Source organism: Gopherus flavomarginatus, chromosome 3, assembly GCF_025201925.1.
Source record: "Gopherus flavomarginatus isolate rGopFla2 chromosome 3, rGopFla2.mat.asm, whole genome shotgun sequence".
NCBI classification, from domain to species: Eukaryota; Metazoa; Chordata; order Testudines; family Testudinidae; genus Gopherus; species Gopherus flavomarginatus.
In genome coordinates, this window is record NC_066619.1 from 34,065,923 (window position 1) to 34,083,612 (window position 17,690).

Genomic DNA, 17,690 nt, shown 5'->3' on the forward strand with positions numbered 1-17,690 from the left:
GGGAAATGCGCTGACAGGCCAGAACGGTTTGTTTACCTCTATGAGTCTATGAGTCTAACTTCCGCAGTTTCTGCTGATCGCAGCCCCCGCCACTTCCTGCAGCCCCCATTGGCCTAGAACGGCGAACCGCGGCCAGTGGGAGCTGCAGTTGGCCAAACCTGTGGACACTGCAGGTAAACAAACCATCCCACCCCACCAGCGCATTTCCCTGACAGGCCATGTGCCAAAGGTTGCCGATCCTTGCTGTAGACCATTCATAAATTGTAATTTAAGCTAAAATGTAAAAAAAAAAAAAAAAAAAAAAGAGGAGGAGAGAGAAGATGTTTTAAAAAAGACAAATGGAGATACTTGTTCAAATCTTTTGTCCCTCAAAATGTCCTTGTTTTCCTTTGGCGTTATATTTTCCTCCACACATCCATGAACACATACACTCACACACCTCTTTCCTTTTCTGTGTTTCTCTAAAGGAGCAGAAGATAACATGGTTACGTTTCTTTGTCTCTGAACTAAAAATATGATGCCATTTTTTCCAGCTGTCTCTCCACCCTGCTCACTTGTGCAGAGCTTGCTGCAGATGGGCTTCCCAATAAGTTTTATAAAGGTGCATTATACTCAATACTGACTTTCATGTCCACTAATAGAACAAAAGGAAGAAATATATGCTTTGAGGAGAAAATGCATGTAACTTATTTCATTTTCAGGGTACTTATTGGTTCTCCATTAGTTGGCCAACCCAAGAAGAGAACAGGAGATGTCTACAAATGCCCTGTAGGGAAAGGCAAATCACCTTGCATAAAACTGAACCTACCAGGTATGAAATAAAATAGGGGTGGCAGAGGACTATCCTTATCCTGTATGTGGAGCTCCCATAGAGGTGACATCTTAGCAAGTTGATGGCTAAATTTTTGTATTAAAATCGTTTACCAAAAAAAATAGCTAAATTTGTGTAGCTAAATGCTTACATTCTGGGGGATAAAATAACTCATGATAATGAAATAGGAAGTCTTTCAGATCAAGTTGCATATTTGAATATTAATAACAATAGTATTCTGAAGTCTCTTTAGTGCACTATGTCTGCATGAAATATCTTGGTGATTTCAGTCCATTTGATGGTGAACCATGGCTATGTTACATAAATACCAGTACAACTGGCACTAATTGACTCTGTCTGGCAGTCCCTACAGAGAGACCAAGGGCCAAATTGTCATGGATTAGCTTTTCAGTATCTGATCCAAACCCCACTGAAGCCAATGAGAGTCTTTCCAATTACTTCAATGAACTTTAGATGAGATTATCACTGGCTAGAAGTGGTCTCACCAGAACAGGGATGAAACAATTAATATGTCAATTAGAGTAAACCTGGATTGCCGCCATAACTGTGGCTGGCCTTGGGAGATCCTTGATATAGACAGGAAAAGAGTTACTGTAAAGCTGAGTTTTACCAGATTTATTATTTAGTTTTAATCTTCACTGAAACCCCTTGCATATCAGTGATTTATTTCGATGTACAAATCTATAACTTATATAACAGCAGACTTCTATACAAGATATAATGTTTATTTGTTATAACTGGCAGAATTGTGTGAACAGTAATCTCCTGCTTTCATCGCTCTGCTATTTCTACGTTCTTTTGTGGTTCAGAAAAACTACTTGAGACAGTGACCCAGACAAAATTCTGGGATGAAAGCCAGTTTTTGCATTTTTACTTGTTCATTATACTCAGAATCACTGTTCCAGAGGGAGGAGGAGTGCTAAAATACTTGATAGAACCAAAAACAAGCTGTGTTTTATGTTTAGAAGCTTTATACTAGCGGACATATAATTTAACATCTTTTCCATTTCAAAATACTTAACATTTTGATCTATTTATAGCTGACACTTCAGTTCCTAATGTTGTGGAAGTAAAAGAGAACATGACTCTTGGAACAACTTTAGTGACTAACCCAAAAGGAGGCTTTCTGGTAAGAAAATAAATACATTCCTAAGTTTGATAGGGAATTATACATATCCCAAAAGCTTCATTATCTAACTTTTAACGCTTTCTATTTCTTAAAGGCTTGTGGGCCACTCTACGCTTACCAATGTGGACATTTGCATTACACAACTGGCATCTGTTCTAACGTCAGTTCCACATTTGAAGTTGTAAATGCCATTGCACCATCTGTACAAGGTATGCATACCACAGTAATGTTCTCATGTGTTTGAAAGCATGAAGCACTGAACAAGACAAATGTCTACACACAGGCATACCAAAAAGCATAAAATATTTTTCCAAGCTACCAGCATTACCAAGTTAAGTAAATGTTTTCATTGTCAGTATATAAGCTAACTTCTTGCTACTTTTGGAATAAATATGCAGTGTAAACAATCTCTAGAATGCTATGTAATGTCCAAACATAATTGCTAAAAATAGTCCTGATGCTTTTCCTTATGATCAGAAGAGTTTATTTAAATAATGAAAGCAAGTTACTGAGACATCTAACAAGCCCAGTCTGGTAAGACGTATATTACAAAATCTTAGAATATGTTTAAATGGAAGAACTAGAGTAGGAAAGTAGGAAATTGGAAAATTAAGGGTTTACCTTAACAAGATCCCAATCCTGTAAACAAACGCATGCTTAACTTTTTGTATGCAATGTTCTACTAATGTTAATGGGACTATTCACACAAGTAAAATTCTGGGGCTAAAATGACAAGGCAAATATTGCTGAACACCAGTTTGTTTTAGACCTGTATTTTTAAAAGTCAGGCTTAAATGTGATGTCTACAGTTATTGGTGCAATGATTATGTATTTGACACTTGTTTGTGACAATTCTCATCTGGCAATTTATGTTGCAGAATGTAAGACCCAACTGGATATTGTCATAGTTCTTGATGGTTCCAACAGTATTTACCCATGGGAGAGTGTCACAGAATTTTTAAACCGTCTTCTGAAACAAATGGACATAGGTCCTCAACAAACACAGGTAAAGTGATGCTGAAGTATTATTCTTGTTTGCAGAAAAATATGGTTTACAGAAAATAAAGTAAGAGGAGAGTCCATGCAGATTAAAGTGAGTTTATTACAATGAGGAGTCAAATTCAAATAATTATTTTATCCTCACTTTGTCAGATTTGCCACGAAGAAAAAGTTACTTCCTGCTCAGACCCACAGCTTCTTGGAAATACTGTTCAAACAATACCTCTATTACAGGGTGAGGCAGGCGAGCAGCAACCAGGAGAATGGCTACTGCCCTCAGGCCTTCACATACAGGTAGAATAAGGGTATGAGAGACAATCAACTCTCTCCTCCCCTTTATTTCCCAATCTTAGCCAATGGCAGCAGGAAAACAGCCTCTGCCCTCTTTCCCATCAAGGCACCATCTCCATGTGTATTCTGGGTACAGGGAAAGCCTCAGAGCAGCCAAACCTGTCCTGCTCTTCCTTCCTCTTCTCAGGATACCAGAAGTTGTCTTTCCTCTGCCATCAGATCAACATCCCCACTACTGAGCTACAAGGAAGGCTGTGAGAGCATGGGAAATTTTAATTCCAGATTACTAAATTGCCCATCAGAGAGGCCATGACCAGTTGAGATCCCACCCCTCCCCTCTCACTGGGGAGACCCTGATAGTCTGGGACTTCCCCCCACCCCCTCCTAGCCTCTCCACTGTCCCTAGAGAGACCAGTACTACCAGGATTTCTCCCTGCTTCCTCTCCCCTCCCACTGAAGAGACTGGGACCAGCTGGGACCTCTCCCCTCACTTCCCACTGGAGAGACTGACTGGTCAGGACTTCTCCTCCACCTCTCCCCTCTCCCTAGAGTGGCCAGGATCTCTCCTCCTTTTCTCTCGCTGCCTGTGGCCAAGGAGTGTAGCTGGGCCCCCCCCCCCCGCCCCTCTTATCTCTATTTTAAACAGGGTAGGCCTTATTTTAGTCTCACTCACACTGCTTTAAATTCTATTTGATTGGATTTGTACAACTGCCTCCATCACTATAATTTCTGAGCACTTTGAAATCCATGGAGTTACAATGATTTCAAGCCAGTGTTCCACAAGTGAAAGGAGAATTGGGTCCCTGCTGTACACTGTGGTTTAGAACGAATTTATAATATGGCTTTGGCTATTCATTTTACAAAACCATGTTCTGATTGTCTGCTTGGGGCTTTTTGGTTTATCTCCTCCATGAAAAAATGGTCATCACAGTTACGGGTAGATGATTTTCATCTTCTCATTATAACTAAGAAAGAAATTGAGTAAAAGGGGAAGGAAAGAAAAAGTCCTCCATTCTCTATTTTAGAATGATATTTTAAAGCAATAGCTAAAACATTAAGGTACAAAGAGCCAAAGTTTGCTATATATGTTTTTCCCACAAGAACTTCCTCCTTCCCCTCTCTTTCCCTAACTGAGTAGAGTGCTCAGCACAGTTTCTCAGGCAACTGGCCTGCTTTTAAGTTGTACTTGTACATCAGACATGTAATGTATGTTTCCCTCTTCAGCATCAGATGTAAGAGTTCAGCTCAAAAGTAGCCCAGCTGCCGCAGTTCAAAGCAGCCCAATTGTCTTGGTCATGGCTGATGAGAACAGAAGCTGAAATGAAGGAGAAATGTGGCATTCTCCTTTGAAGTTTGGCCACTTGAGAAGCAATCATGAGAGGGGGTGCCCAAAACTCAAATTGAAAGGTGACATTGCTATTGCTGGTCATGCAATCAGTAGAGCTGCTCAAGTGGCTGGGCCAAGTGTGGTTGCTTTTTCTGAATGGTGGGGAGAGAACTGAAGGAATAGGGGGAGGAGAGAAGGGGGGGAAAGGGTCATGGAGAAAATAGGATGAAAAAGAGAAACAGGAAGAAAGAAACAATTAAAATGTGGAATGGGATGAGAAGCTGCAAAGCAAAGAGATAGTTAAAATGGGGATCATGAATGAAGGAAAAAAGCATTACTGCCTTTTTCATACAAGTTCTTTTTTTCTCTCCTGTCTGAACTATTTCCTATGGCACAAGCCTATGCCGAACAGAAAAAAAAAGTTTCATTAAAACTTTGGAGCCATATTACAATGATTTTAAAAGACTCTCAGGCCTATTTTATTACTGCGTTAATTCACAGTTTGGGGAATATAGGCAAGTGATTTGTGCCTCATGATGCCCCCCCCCAGGCTGAATCAATGGGCTAATAAAACATGCCCCATGGTATCTTAATGATCACTTTTATTTCCAAAGGACAGATAGGACATTATATTTATAAAAATTATTGTGGCATTAAGAAGCTTTTGCAAGAAGGGAAGATTTAGTGATGCTTAAAGATCATTGTGTTTGACTCATTAGGGGCAAGATAGACCAAATAAAATGGCATGGAATAAATCAGACTTTGTCATTTCTGAAGAAAGTTCAGCTGGTTCTATATACTTAAAAATGGACCATCTGGTTTTGCTTTTCACGCTTTTTCAGTTTTTAATCTCATCTCAAATAAGTTGGCTAAAACCAATTATTTTCTTTCTCTCCCTCCTCCACATCCCAGTGAGGAATGTTCTGGCATTTCATTGCTTTAAATTTTACTGTTTGTTTTTTTAAGAATACAATTGTTTCCATGTATATTTATTAGGACAGCTAACTTACATACTTCAAACAAGGGAATGTATTTATTAATAGAAGGAACAATAATATATATTGCCTCAAAAAAGTTTTATCTTAAAATAGAATGGTCAGAACATAGAACTTTTCCTTGAATAGTCTCACAGCGCTTTTGCACAGGAACTTGGGACAATTACAGAACCATTCCCTCATGGAAAATAAAAGTGTGGAATGTAAGGGAAGAGGGCAAAGACATATTCAATAAGTCATGAGTCAAAAAACATGTTCAATAAGCTGTGGTCAGTAAAGCAACAAGGAAAAATGTTAGTTTTTCTCTGGCAACACAGAAATACTGGCCCCTAACTAATAGGATCCTCGTTCACATATGTAAACCAAGCAAATCAAGACTCATATTACAAGTGAGATCGGGATTAGTAGTCTGATGAGGTATGGGAGTTTGGACAGGATCATGATCCCACTAAGGCAAGGTTACATCAGTCAGCTGTGTGCCCAATATAAAGGCCCCCAAAAGCCCAACCTTCCATTCCTATTACAATAGAGATGTATGTCTCATTTTAAAAGGTGAAACTGATTCTGTCACTTTGCCAAAGACTGTAACAATTTTCTTGAAAAACAGTAAATTATCCCTGCCAGAGATGATGTATCCTTGACATCTTGGACTAGATGGTACCAGATGACCGTTTTTTTCAAAAATTCTCCCAGGACAGGATTCCTCTGAACTCCCAAAAGGTCATCACATCTTCCTCCTTCATATTTTTACAAGCTGAATGCTGTGCTATACTATCAACACACGCAGTGTGATTTTCAGAAACAAAGTATAAACAGTTTCAGCAAATGCTCTTAGTATACATTTCTCAAGAGGTGTTGTTTCATTCCATAGTTATGGGCATGATTTTCTTTAAAAAGGGAAAACAAATGAATCAATTCCTTAGTCTGTTGCCCCTCTTCTCTGCAAAAACAAGCACATACACATACATGGGACATTCCTGGGATGGGGTGATATATGTGGCAGCCAGCCTCCTTTCAGCTTCCCTGATCCCGAGAGCAGCCAGGGCCCAATATGCTTGAATGCTGTGATCTTATTTGTGCAGGTAGTAATGGTCTCCTGGGAATCATTCCATCAGTCTAGGTTTGCTGGAATGCAGTTTGCTCTGCCTATACTCATTCATGGCCCCAGCATGCTCTTGGCCTATCCCCTGCACTAGAAGGACCAAGAGCAGATGGCATGGAGCTGACTAGACCAGCTTTTTGCCACTCAGGGATTCCTTAAAACACAAGGGAATCCACAGCTGATTGCTGAAATAAGCCTCTGTCCCCTTTGTGCTGCTAAAGCAATGAAAATACAACCAAGCAGGGAACAGGGATGTGACTTTTTGAGTTTATCACAGGTGAACGGGTAAAGTTTTGAGAGCCTCTTGTTAAAATATTCACAGTACCTGAAATTATTTTATGTGCAAGAGCCAGATCATGATTGAATAGCACTAATTTCCCTGTACCAATTTATTGGCTGCTACTACATGAAATCAAAGATAAGAAGGATGAAGCTCCATCATGGGTTTAATGGTTTTATCTAAGCCCTGATCTACACTATGAGTTCAGGTCAAGTTTAGCAGTGTTAGATTGATTTAACCCTGCACTCATCCACACGACAAAGCCAGCATAGCGAACTCAGCAGCACAGGTGACCATGCAGTCCCCCCAGAATATTTCTACGCTCCTCGTATCATCTCCATCCCTGAGGTTATTGCAGATTAGAAGTTGAAAAAAACACACTCGCAATGACATGTTTTCCAAGCTCATGCGCTGATAGGGCACAGCGTAATGCATGGAGGCATTCAGTGGCAGAGGCCAGGAAAGAATTGCTGTGTTTGCTTAATACCAAAAGCACCATGCCTCGCTAGTGATCCTGACTGAGCCAGGACACTGTGTCACATGCACTCCACACTGTGTCAGCCTTGGGCGGGGGCATGACCACTTTGTGAGCAGAAAGACCGTAGATATAGACATTGCATTAGGTAGCTTCTGTAGCTAGAGAATACATTCCAGTGCATTTGGAAAGTCTGTGGCAAAAAAAGAGAAGCCAGCAGCATAGTGGTTATAACTTATCATGTTCACCTAACACACAAAAGCCCTGTATATAACCACGTTCACCTAACATGCAAAACGTCCCTGGTTCAAAACCAGATGGAAACAGATCACTGTTCCTTTTTCTGACTCCCCTCCTGCATTTTTAGTCTTAGAACAGACCGCACTGTGAAATTTTACTTTGAATTATATCAATTATGAGTTAAATAATATGGAAGCTTTCTCTAAGTTATAGTCCTGGATTCCTTACCCTTTCAGCTGCTCTGATAAATTAACATTTTTGTTAGGGGCAGGGGAAATTTTTCATGAAGTTTTTTATAGGGACTAAATGCTATTTAGGACTCTGAAATAATCTTAATGTGGCCCGTAGACTGCAATCCTTCATTCTGGATTTGTCATTCCACAAGTTGAACTGCTCCCTACTACTGTCCAGCTTCATGAGCCATGGGAGCAAGGGGCAGGCTGGGGTAGGTGCAACTGCATGGTAATGCCGGCTGGGAGAGCAGCCTGAGGCAGAAGCCTCCAGCTGGCATGATATTTCAGGTAGGACTGAGTCGCCATTAGACGAAACTTAAAGAAGAGAGTGACCTGGAGTCAATCCCATTGGGTCCTCTAAGAGGAGGATAACCATGTCTGTCCGGGCACCCCGATCAACCTTGTCGTGGTATATTTCCCCAATCTGAACCTTAGAGTCCAAAAAATTGGGGTACCAGCATGAATTCCTCTAAGCTTAATTTCCTGCTTAGATCTGATACGCTGCCACCAACCAGGAATTCCAGTGCCTGGTACACTCTGGTCCCCCCAAAACCTTGCCCGGGGACCCCCAAGACCCAGACCCTCTGGATCTTAACACAAGAAAAGTAAACCCATTCCCTCACTGTTGCCTCTCCCAGGCTTCCCCTCCCTGGGTTACCCTGGAAAGATAGACAGATTCAAGCTCCGTGAATCTAAACAAAGGGATTCCCCCTTTTCCCCCTCCCTTCTTTCTCCCTGTCTCCCACCACTTTCCCAGTAAGTACAGACTCAATTCTCTTGAGCCTCAACAAGGGAAAAAAATCAAACAGGTCTTAAAAAGCAAAACTTTTAATAAAAAGAAAGAAAAAAAGTAAAAGTTGTCTCTGTAATTTAGATGGTAAAAGTTACAGGGTCTTTCAGCTTATAGCCACTAGAGAGAAGCCTCCCCCCAGCAAAATACAATTTAAAATACTTCCAGCAAACTACACATTTGCAAATACAGAAAACAATCAAAAGACTATAACTGCCTTTCCTACTTAATACTCACTATTCTGAATATATAAGAGACTGTAGCAGGGAGATTGGCAAGAAACCTGGTTGCACGTCTAGTCCCTTTCAGGACCCAGAGAGAACAAATCAATACTCAAAAAAACACAGACAAAGGCTTCCCTCCACCGAAATTTGAAAGTATCTTGTTTTCTGATTGGTCCTCTGGTCAGGTGTTTTTGGTTCCCTGTTTGTTAACCCTTTACAGGTAAAAGAGACATTAACCCTTAACTATCTGTTTATGACAGACCTTGCTGAGGTCTGCCAACTGAGCATGGCTGAGTGGGACCCCGGCAGGCAGGAGCTAGTGGACGGAGCCCTAGACCAGCCCCACTCAGCCCACTCCTGCTGGGGGTTCCGATCATCCAGGCAGGCAGCAGGCTGAGCGGGTCCGGAGGACGGAACCCTGGAAAAAAGCGTGAAACAATTGTCTGCTGTTGCTTTCATGGAAGGAGGGAGGGAAGGAGGCCTGACGACATGTACCCAAAACCACCCGCGACAATGCCCCATCAGGCATTGGGAGCTTAACCCATAATTCCAATGGGCAGCAGAGACTGCGGGAACTGTGGGATAGCTACCCACAGTGCACCACTCTGTAAGTCAATGCTAGCCACGGTAATGAGGACGCACTCCACTGACTTAATGCGCTTAGTGTGGACATACGCAATAGACTGTATAAAATCGAATTCTAAAAAATCGACCTAATTTCGTAGTGTAGACATACCCTAGGAAGAAGAAATCACTGAAAGCCAGCTTCCTTAGACTGGGCACATTTCTTCTTCAACTGCGGTTAAAACACATGCCACAAAATTAGGTGCATTGGAGACAAGGGGTTCAGAATTTAATCTTTGACAAGGGATACAGTTTTAGCCTCACGTCTCCTAAATGCCACGTGTGCCTCAGTAAATGCCATGTGTGCCTCAGTCTCTTGTGAATCCACAGGGACACACAGCCCCAGGATATTCCTCATTATGGGATTAGAAGGGCACATTTTTAGAGGCAATTTTAAAAGGGTGCAACTTATCTTAATGGGGTGAACTTATGTATATTCTTCCTTTAGAAAAAGCAAGCAAATCTGAGATGCAGTAGTTAAAGGTGATGTTAGGATTTTCTGTTTTTGTCATATCCCTTTATAATCATTCATACCCCTAGCAGGACCATGGGGTTAATGAGACTATTACAGTGTCAGTGTTTATTTTATCACAGTATAGGATATTTATCCCATACTAGCATCATCAGTCTGAATGCTAGTAAACAAAAACTTTTCAGAAGCTGAGGAAAATGTTATAAAATTGTCTCAGAAACACATCTATAAAGCAAGTCTAAAACACACACCAAGCCACCTATAAAGTAATATGACTGTATAAACATTATAGAGGTCTTATTGATCCTCAATACCTAAATGTTACAGCGCTTTTAATAATAGATGGATGAAATATAAATATGTCACATAATAGTGCATTACCCTAAATAACACCAATAAATCGTAAAGCTTAACATAAAATTGAAATATGCTAATGGAATATTGTGTGGATTTTTCCCAGAAAAACAGTCAAGAACCTACCAAAACATTAAAAGAGACTGAGATGAATGAGGGAAATTAATTAATATTTAGGAATACTGCTTATCTTTTTTTTATTCTACATTCTGTTTTTGCAGTGTGTTCCCTCAGGCACTTGCAGATTGGCTGTAATTCAGTGTGTCAAGTCACACAGACTTGTCCAGCTGAGGTCTTCCTGGGTTTCCCTTCTTTACAGTAGCCACCATTTTATTCAAGGTTTCAGAGTAGCAGCCCCCTCTGGCACATGTCAAGCATAAAGAAACTATTGGTTTGGTTTACCTCCTGCTGGGAGAATGGCCTGAGCCTGGACTACCCTCCCTGCTGTCCCTTAAATCAGAGAGCAAAGATCACTGTGATTTTCATCTCCTACTGGGGCCTGGAAACATCAGTGATACTTCTAATTTTAGTATAGATATTATATTGGATATAACTGAAATGTATTTTAAAAGCATTATAGTATTATTGGATGTGAAATATGTCCTCTTACTCCACAGGCAGTTGTGAAAGTGCCCCTGAAGCTAGACAATTGTTTTTTAAACAAAACTGGTGAGAAGGAGACTCTCTGTAATGTGGTAATTAAGACACTGGCCTGGCTCTGGATTCAAACCAAAGTTTTTCTATTCCACTTCAGACTTGAATCTGGGTCTCTGAACCCCTGGGCAAATGGCCTAATCACCAGGCTATTAGCTATACTGGGGTGGGTCTTGCTCCTACTATCCCCTCCTCCCCTTTTGTGAAAGATTCTAAAATCAAATTTTGAAACCTCAGTATGTTTTATGAAACACAATAGTTGTTTTCCAACCAGATCTACTCACACACAAACTATGTATTTATCTTAGGAGAAATTCATGCCAGGACGAATGAAATTTTTTGGATGAATTTTTTTTTGCCAAAAAAAAAAGTATCTTCAGATCAACCTAAACATCTCATGAATATGCATTAAATTCACTGAATTGTTTTGGCTGAAACAAAAAAAAATCTGAAAAAGTTTAAATGTTTTGTTTTGACATTTTCTAAATGAAATGTTTCAAATTTTTTATTCAAAATTATTCTCTAAAAATGATTCAATTTTATTTGTAAAAAAAGGTTTTAAAACATCAAAAAAGTAAATCAAATGTTTAATTTGGAGTTGGATGAAACATTTCATTAGACCTGAATAATTATTTTTCCTTTTTTGTTTTATTGGAAATTTTGAAAATTTTTCATTTTGAGTTGACCTGAAATGAATTTTTTTCCTGATTTTTTTGTCTGCCAAACAGTTACTCACACAGATCTACCCAGGGCTTGCATTGTGCATACCCATTGCCCTGGCCTTCAGCACAGGCATGTATTTAACCCATTGAGAGAGACTGATAATCACAAACGTTCATTATTGAGGGATTTTTTTTAACTGAATTTGTTTGTTTCAGGTTGGAATTGTACAATATGGGCAAGAAGTAGTCCATGAATTTAACCTCAATACTTACATGACAACAGATGATGTACTGATTGCAGCCAAGGCGATAAAGCAAAGAGGTGGAGCACAAACTATGACAGCCCTTGGAATAGATACAGCAAGGTAAGTGCATACCATTTGATAAAGTGAGGATAAGTTATGGTGGAGATGAATACAATCAGATGTGTTTGTAGATTTGGTTTGTATAGAATTTGATTTTGCAAAATTTTGCAAAATTTTCAAAATCCAGGGTAGTTTGCATCTGGGTTCCATTGTATTTGTACTAGCAAAGTTTTAGAAGGAGGGATGGACAAAAAGTCCTGATTTTGTCCTGCCTTTACAACAGTTCTCCTGCAGTCCCTCACAACTGCAGCCATCTCTTGGGTAGAGGGGAGCAGTGAACCAGCACAGAGAAGATCCACTGAATAACCCCCTAATCTTAATCAAAGTGCAGAGGGATCTTTCATAACCATGCAGAACAGGTTAATTTGTTTTTTAAAGTCTTGTCTAAAATACTTCCATACAGTAAATTACAGGGTTAATTGTAGTGTTAATTTAACTTTCTCAAAAGGACATAGGGATGAATTGAATCTACCAGGATTTGAACCTGCAATTTCCAAGGAGTCTAGAGGTTTCACATCTGAAGTATATACTTTATAGTGCTGAAAATTTACCTTTGTATCTATAGTAAAATAAGTGTTCAAAGTTCCTTTTATGCATCTCCCCTTTTTCCATCCATCTGCTCATTAGCTGGCTGCTTTGGGTTTTGCCTAATTTTGGAAGGACGGAAAGATGGAGAAATTTCATATTTATTAGAATGCGTTTGTTCTGTTTACTTCTGGTATGATGATCATTTCTAGCTTTTTCTCTATTTAGGTTTAATACTAAAGGTATATGAATAATGGAGTTTTTTAGTAGTAGATTTAATTTAAACAAGGAGTAAATTTAGAGTAGAACCAAAAACAATTTTTGTTCAGTAAATAGGAAATTTAAAAAAAATAATTTTTGACAAAATGAAAATATTTTGTTTTGATGCTGACCATTTTTAAAGGTTTTTGAATTTTTAAAATAAAATTAAAGGTAATTTAGAAACAAAAATGCATTTGAAACTGAAAAATTAAAACATTTCATTTAAAAAATGTCAAAACGAAACATTTTGATTTTTCCAGAATTTTGTTTTTTCCAAATGAACAAGTCAGCAAAATTCACATGAATTCACAAAATAGTGTGATGTCACCAGAGCTGCATTATTTATTGAAAAATAGTTTTAGCTAAAAATTTTATTCTGCTCTATTTAACACATTCTTATGCTTGTTTAACCTATGCAACTTTGTGTATATGAAAGATTTATATTTTTATTTTTTCCCATGCTGTGGTAAATGTTCTTTTTATTTTTTCCTATATAAACTTTGTTTTTTATATCTTATTTTTGTTAAGTGTGGAGGGAATTTGGGTGAAAAAATGGGAGTTGAATACTGATACTTAGTATTCATTGTCTGTCTATCTTTTTATCTCCCTCTCTACCTGCAGACATGGCACAGATCTACCTATCTAACTAGTCTGTTTATATTGCTCCCAGAGCGACACTATCTGCTTTAATTGTTCTATTCTTGTATTTAACAATATCACAATCTACCAAAAAGCCCCTTGGCAATGCAATTTATTATATTATTTTGTTCTCTTCTGTAGTTTATTCAGACGTCATCTTCTCCTCAGACCTTAACATCCTATTTCAGTCAGGATCAAAGTGTTCAAATGGGAGAGGGGGAAGGAGGAAGCAACCTCACTGAAGGGAAGGTTTAATGATCATAGCAACAGTCACGGGTACTTCTAAAGCTGAGTGGTAGAGGGATTTGTTACTGATGTTTCTGCTTCTATTGCTCTGCTCAGTACTGTGGTACTCTTCAGTAAAACAAATCCTGTAGTAGAAAGCTGTAAGAGCCATTCTCTCAGGGCTTGGCTACACTGGAGAGTTGCAGCGCTGGTGGTGGGTTTACAGCGCTGCAACTTAGTAACTGTCCACACCTGCAAGGCACATCCAGTGCTGCAACTCCCTGGCTGCAGCGCTGGCTGTACACCTGGCCTGCTTGGGGTGTAACGATTGCAGCGCTAGTGATGCAGCGCTGCTCATCAAGTGTGGCCACCAAAAGCGCTGGTATTGGCCTCCAGGGTATTAGGAGGTATCCCAGAATGCCTGCTCACAACAAACCGGAAGAATGGCTGAACTCCAAGCTCCCCCGAGTTACTTATCTAAAAAACAAACACAGCTCCTGTTTGCTCGATCGAGCGGAGGCAGGCAGGGGAATTGCTTTGGAAGGTTCACAGCTGTTTGCTTGAAGAGAAGTCACACGGCAGAGGGGGAGAGGGGAATCCGTGTTGAGCAGCTGCTTATGTGGTCTGAAGGCTATTTAGGAGTGCATAATTTGCATTTAGTGAATAAGAGAGGGGTGGGGGAAGGGCTTGAAACTTTTAAATTGATTGCAGGTTGGTGATGTGTATGTTCCAGTTCTTAGAACTTGCAAGGCAGGGAGCTGACAGATCCAAAAATCCACTCTCTCTCTCTCTCCCCCACGTTCCCCCCACCCCCCTCTTTTGAAAAGCACGTTGCAGCCACTTGAACGCTGGGATAGCTGCCCACAATGCACCACTCGCAACAGCGCTGCAAATGCTGCAAATGTGGCCACACTGAAGCACTGGTAGCTGTCAGTGTGGCCACACTGCAGTGCTTTCCCTACACAGCTGTACGAAGACAGCTGTAACTCCCAGCGCTGTACAACTGTAAGTGTAGCCATACCCTCAGACCCAAACTTAGAAGAATCTGTGGGTATGGCTACACTTGAAATTTCAAAGTGCTGCCGTGGCAGCGCTTTGAAGTGTGAGTGTGGTCGGAGCGCCAGCGCTGGGAGAGAGCTCTCCCAGTGCTGCACGTAAACCACATCCCTTACAGGTGTAGCTTGCAGCGCAGGGAGCCGCGCTCCCAGCGCTGCGGCACTGTTTACACTGAGGCTTTACAGCGCTGTATCTTGCAGCGCTCGGGGTGTGTTTTTTTCACACCCCTGAGCGTGAAAGTTGCAGCACTATAAAGTGCCAGTGTAGCCAAGGCCTGTGATTCCATTGGATGCTGAGCATCAGAAGCTTCTGAAAGTACTGGCTCTCAAGCACTGAGCACGCAGGGAGAATTAAAGTCCTTTTTTATGAATACTGCTACTTTAGGAATCCTCCCTTACCTGCAATACATGAATTCTGGCTTCTGCTGGATAGACAATAAATGCAAAATGAGACTCTCATACAACTGATGTGGACAGCTGTTTGAACAGCACTGTGAATCCATCGGGCTAGGCTGTGAGGTAACTGAAAGAGACAGAGTTCAGAGTACACCTAAAAGAAAGAGAAAATAATGTAGGGGTGAGATTTCCAAAAGTGTTCAACATTGATCTAGCTTTGCTCTCATTGAAGACAATGGATACTGCTACATACTTCAAAGAAGAATAGCTGGTGAACATGTTATATATTATTTACAGATACAAATACCTTACAGTGGGTAGGAAGGTCGCCCAACAGGTCTGGGTCAGGTAATTAGAAACAGATTTACAATAACAATAGAGGCACAACATAGCTGGCTGGAGATGGATTATGCAGTTTCTCAGAAGAATACAGCAATGCTGCCATAACAAAATACATTGTATACAATAGGATCAGAATTAGGCCAGTGCTGAGAACTTTTGAAAATTCCATCCATTATGTTCTTCTTTCTTCTCTTCTCCTTTCTGTCTGATATTTGTTTTTCTGTCATAGCAAAATTGCTATATTCTTATAAAACAATTCATTGCCCATCTTCAGACAGCCATGTTGTGCTACTGGTGTGACTATTAATCTCATTCTGATTACCTGACCCAAGTATTGGCAAGTAATTACTAGATAGTTGGGTGACCTTCTCGCCTATTTCAAGAATCTGTGGCTGCAAACAAGGGACAGTGCATTTATTAGATATCCTCCTTTGATACGAGCCGGAGAAACCTGTGGTTTTGGAACAGGAAGTCCTGACTCCATTTTCCAAGCACCCCTATAGATGAGTTTAGTTGATGACTGTGCTGTCCCTATGGTTTTATTACACCATGAAACATTAATTAATGAATAATTAATTAATTTGTAAAAATCTTTGGCTAAAGACTGTTATAATAATAATTGGCGTTTATATTAACATTTGATCAGATTAAGCATTTATGCCTCCCCTCTGCTTATTCGTTGCTAACAAGTAGTTTAGTTTCTGATCCATTTTTTAAAAATTCTGTGAAATCAGAGTGATGATTTGCTTTTCTATATTCTATGCATGTTGCCTAAAGGCAAGAGGCATTCACTGAGGCTCGTGGTGCACGAAGAGGAGTAAAGAAAGTAATGGTTATTGTGACTGATGGGGAATCGCATGACAACTACAAATTAGCAAACGTGATTGAGGACTGTGAACATGAAAACATTCAGAGATTTTCTATTGCCGTAAGTGAAATAATACAGGGAAATATTTCATCTTTTAAATTGTAATGCCTGTTAAAAAGTTTATTTCACAGCATCTTTATGGAGCTATAATTGCTCGAGAGAGAGGGGGAAATAAAAGAAACTTAAAGAACATAAAATATATCTTTCCAATTTTATAACACATCAGAAAACGCCAATCAATCCATGTGTGTGTGTGTGTGTGTGTGTGTGTGTGTGTGTGTGTGTGTGTGTGTGTGTGTGTGTGTGTAGGAGAGGAAGAATGTAAAATCTATTTGTTAAGAGCAAAAGCGAATTGAGTGGGTTAGTCTGAATCATCCAGCAACTTCTTAAGAGACTCTATCAGGTTTGTAATCATTTTATTCCTCATTGATCTATGCAGTTAAGATACCGAAGCTGCTGTCTCATAGAGGCGGGAATGAAGATGAAATCTGAGATTTTATTTCCTATGTGAAAATAACCTATGCAGAGAAACATGACGTCCTTAAATATTTTTGTGTGTGAATTATCTACTGTAACTATACACTAGAATTAGTTTAATTATATTTAACTAGTTGATTTTTTAAAAGTACTTGGTTTATTTTTAATCCCTCTTCAGGATCACATTTCTCTTTACTGCTCCTAACAGGAACACCACAGTTGTATTGCTTCCAGGTTTTGTAGGCAGAGCAGATAACTGCCAGATCCAAGAATCCATTTCCCTGCTACCCCCACTCATGAACAATGCTATCAGGAAATACCCTTCCTGCAAGGCCAAGCAGCTCACTGCTAATTGTTCAAATATTAAACATCAGTGTGACTAAAAGGCACAAATCACAGGTTTTTAAGAAGAAAACAATATTTGGTTTTAGGCTGCCAGTGTTTTAATAGTGGCAGATGGTAACACATGAAGCTTTGGTGGTGGTTTCCTTCATTTAGCAAGAGTTCATCAAATTAAAAATCCCATGTGGAGCTGAAATAGTTATTGATGGGCTCTAGCAAAATTCAGGTCTCTATCTGGATCTGTACTTCCCCAATAGCCAGAGGAATTAGGACCTGGAGATAAGTTTCTGACCCATCGCTAGTAGTAAATAATACTGTAATCCACGAGGAAAATATTATCCAAGAATCTAAGAGTGCTTTACAAAGTTCAGTTAATTAACCTTCTCAACATCCCTGTGAATTAAGGAAGTCTCCCATTTTGCAGTTGAGTAAACTGAGGCAGGGAGAGATTCAGGGGCGGCTTTAGGTATTTTGCCTCCCCAAGCATAGCAGGCAGGCTCCCCTCTGCAGTT

The 17,690-nt window shown here is 39.9% G+C and overlaps 1 protein-coding gene across 1 annotated transcript in view; it reads left to right on the forward strand.

The window, feature by feature from the left end:
• ITGA1 (integrin subunit alpha 1) overlaps positions 1 to 17,690 on the forward strand; it is a 131,673-nt gene that overhangs the window by 45,726 nt on the left and 68,257 nt on the right. The window contains exons 3-8 of the mRNA XM_050946869.1: positions 702 to 811; positions 1,873 to 1,961; positions 2,056 to 2,170; positions 2,840 to 2,967; positions 11,900 to 12,048; positions 16,269 to 16,419. Of these exons, the coding sequence (XP_050802826.1) occupies positions 702 to 811; positions 1,873 to 1,961; positions 2,056 to 2,170; positions 2,840 to 2,967; positions 11,900 to 12,048; positions 16,269 to 16,419 (742 nt within the window). The remainder of the gene's footprint in view (positions 1 to 701; positions 812 to 1,872; positions 1,962 to 2,055; positions 2,171 to 2,839; positions 2,968 to 11,899; positions 12,049 to 16,268; positions 16,420 to 17,690) is intronic.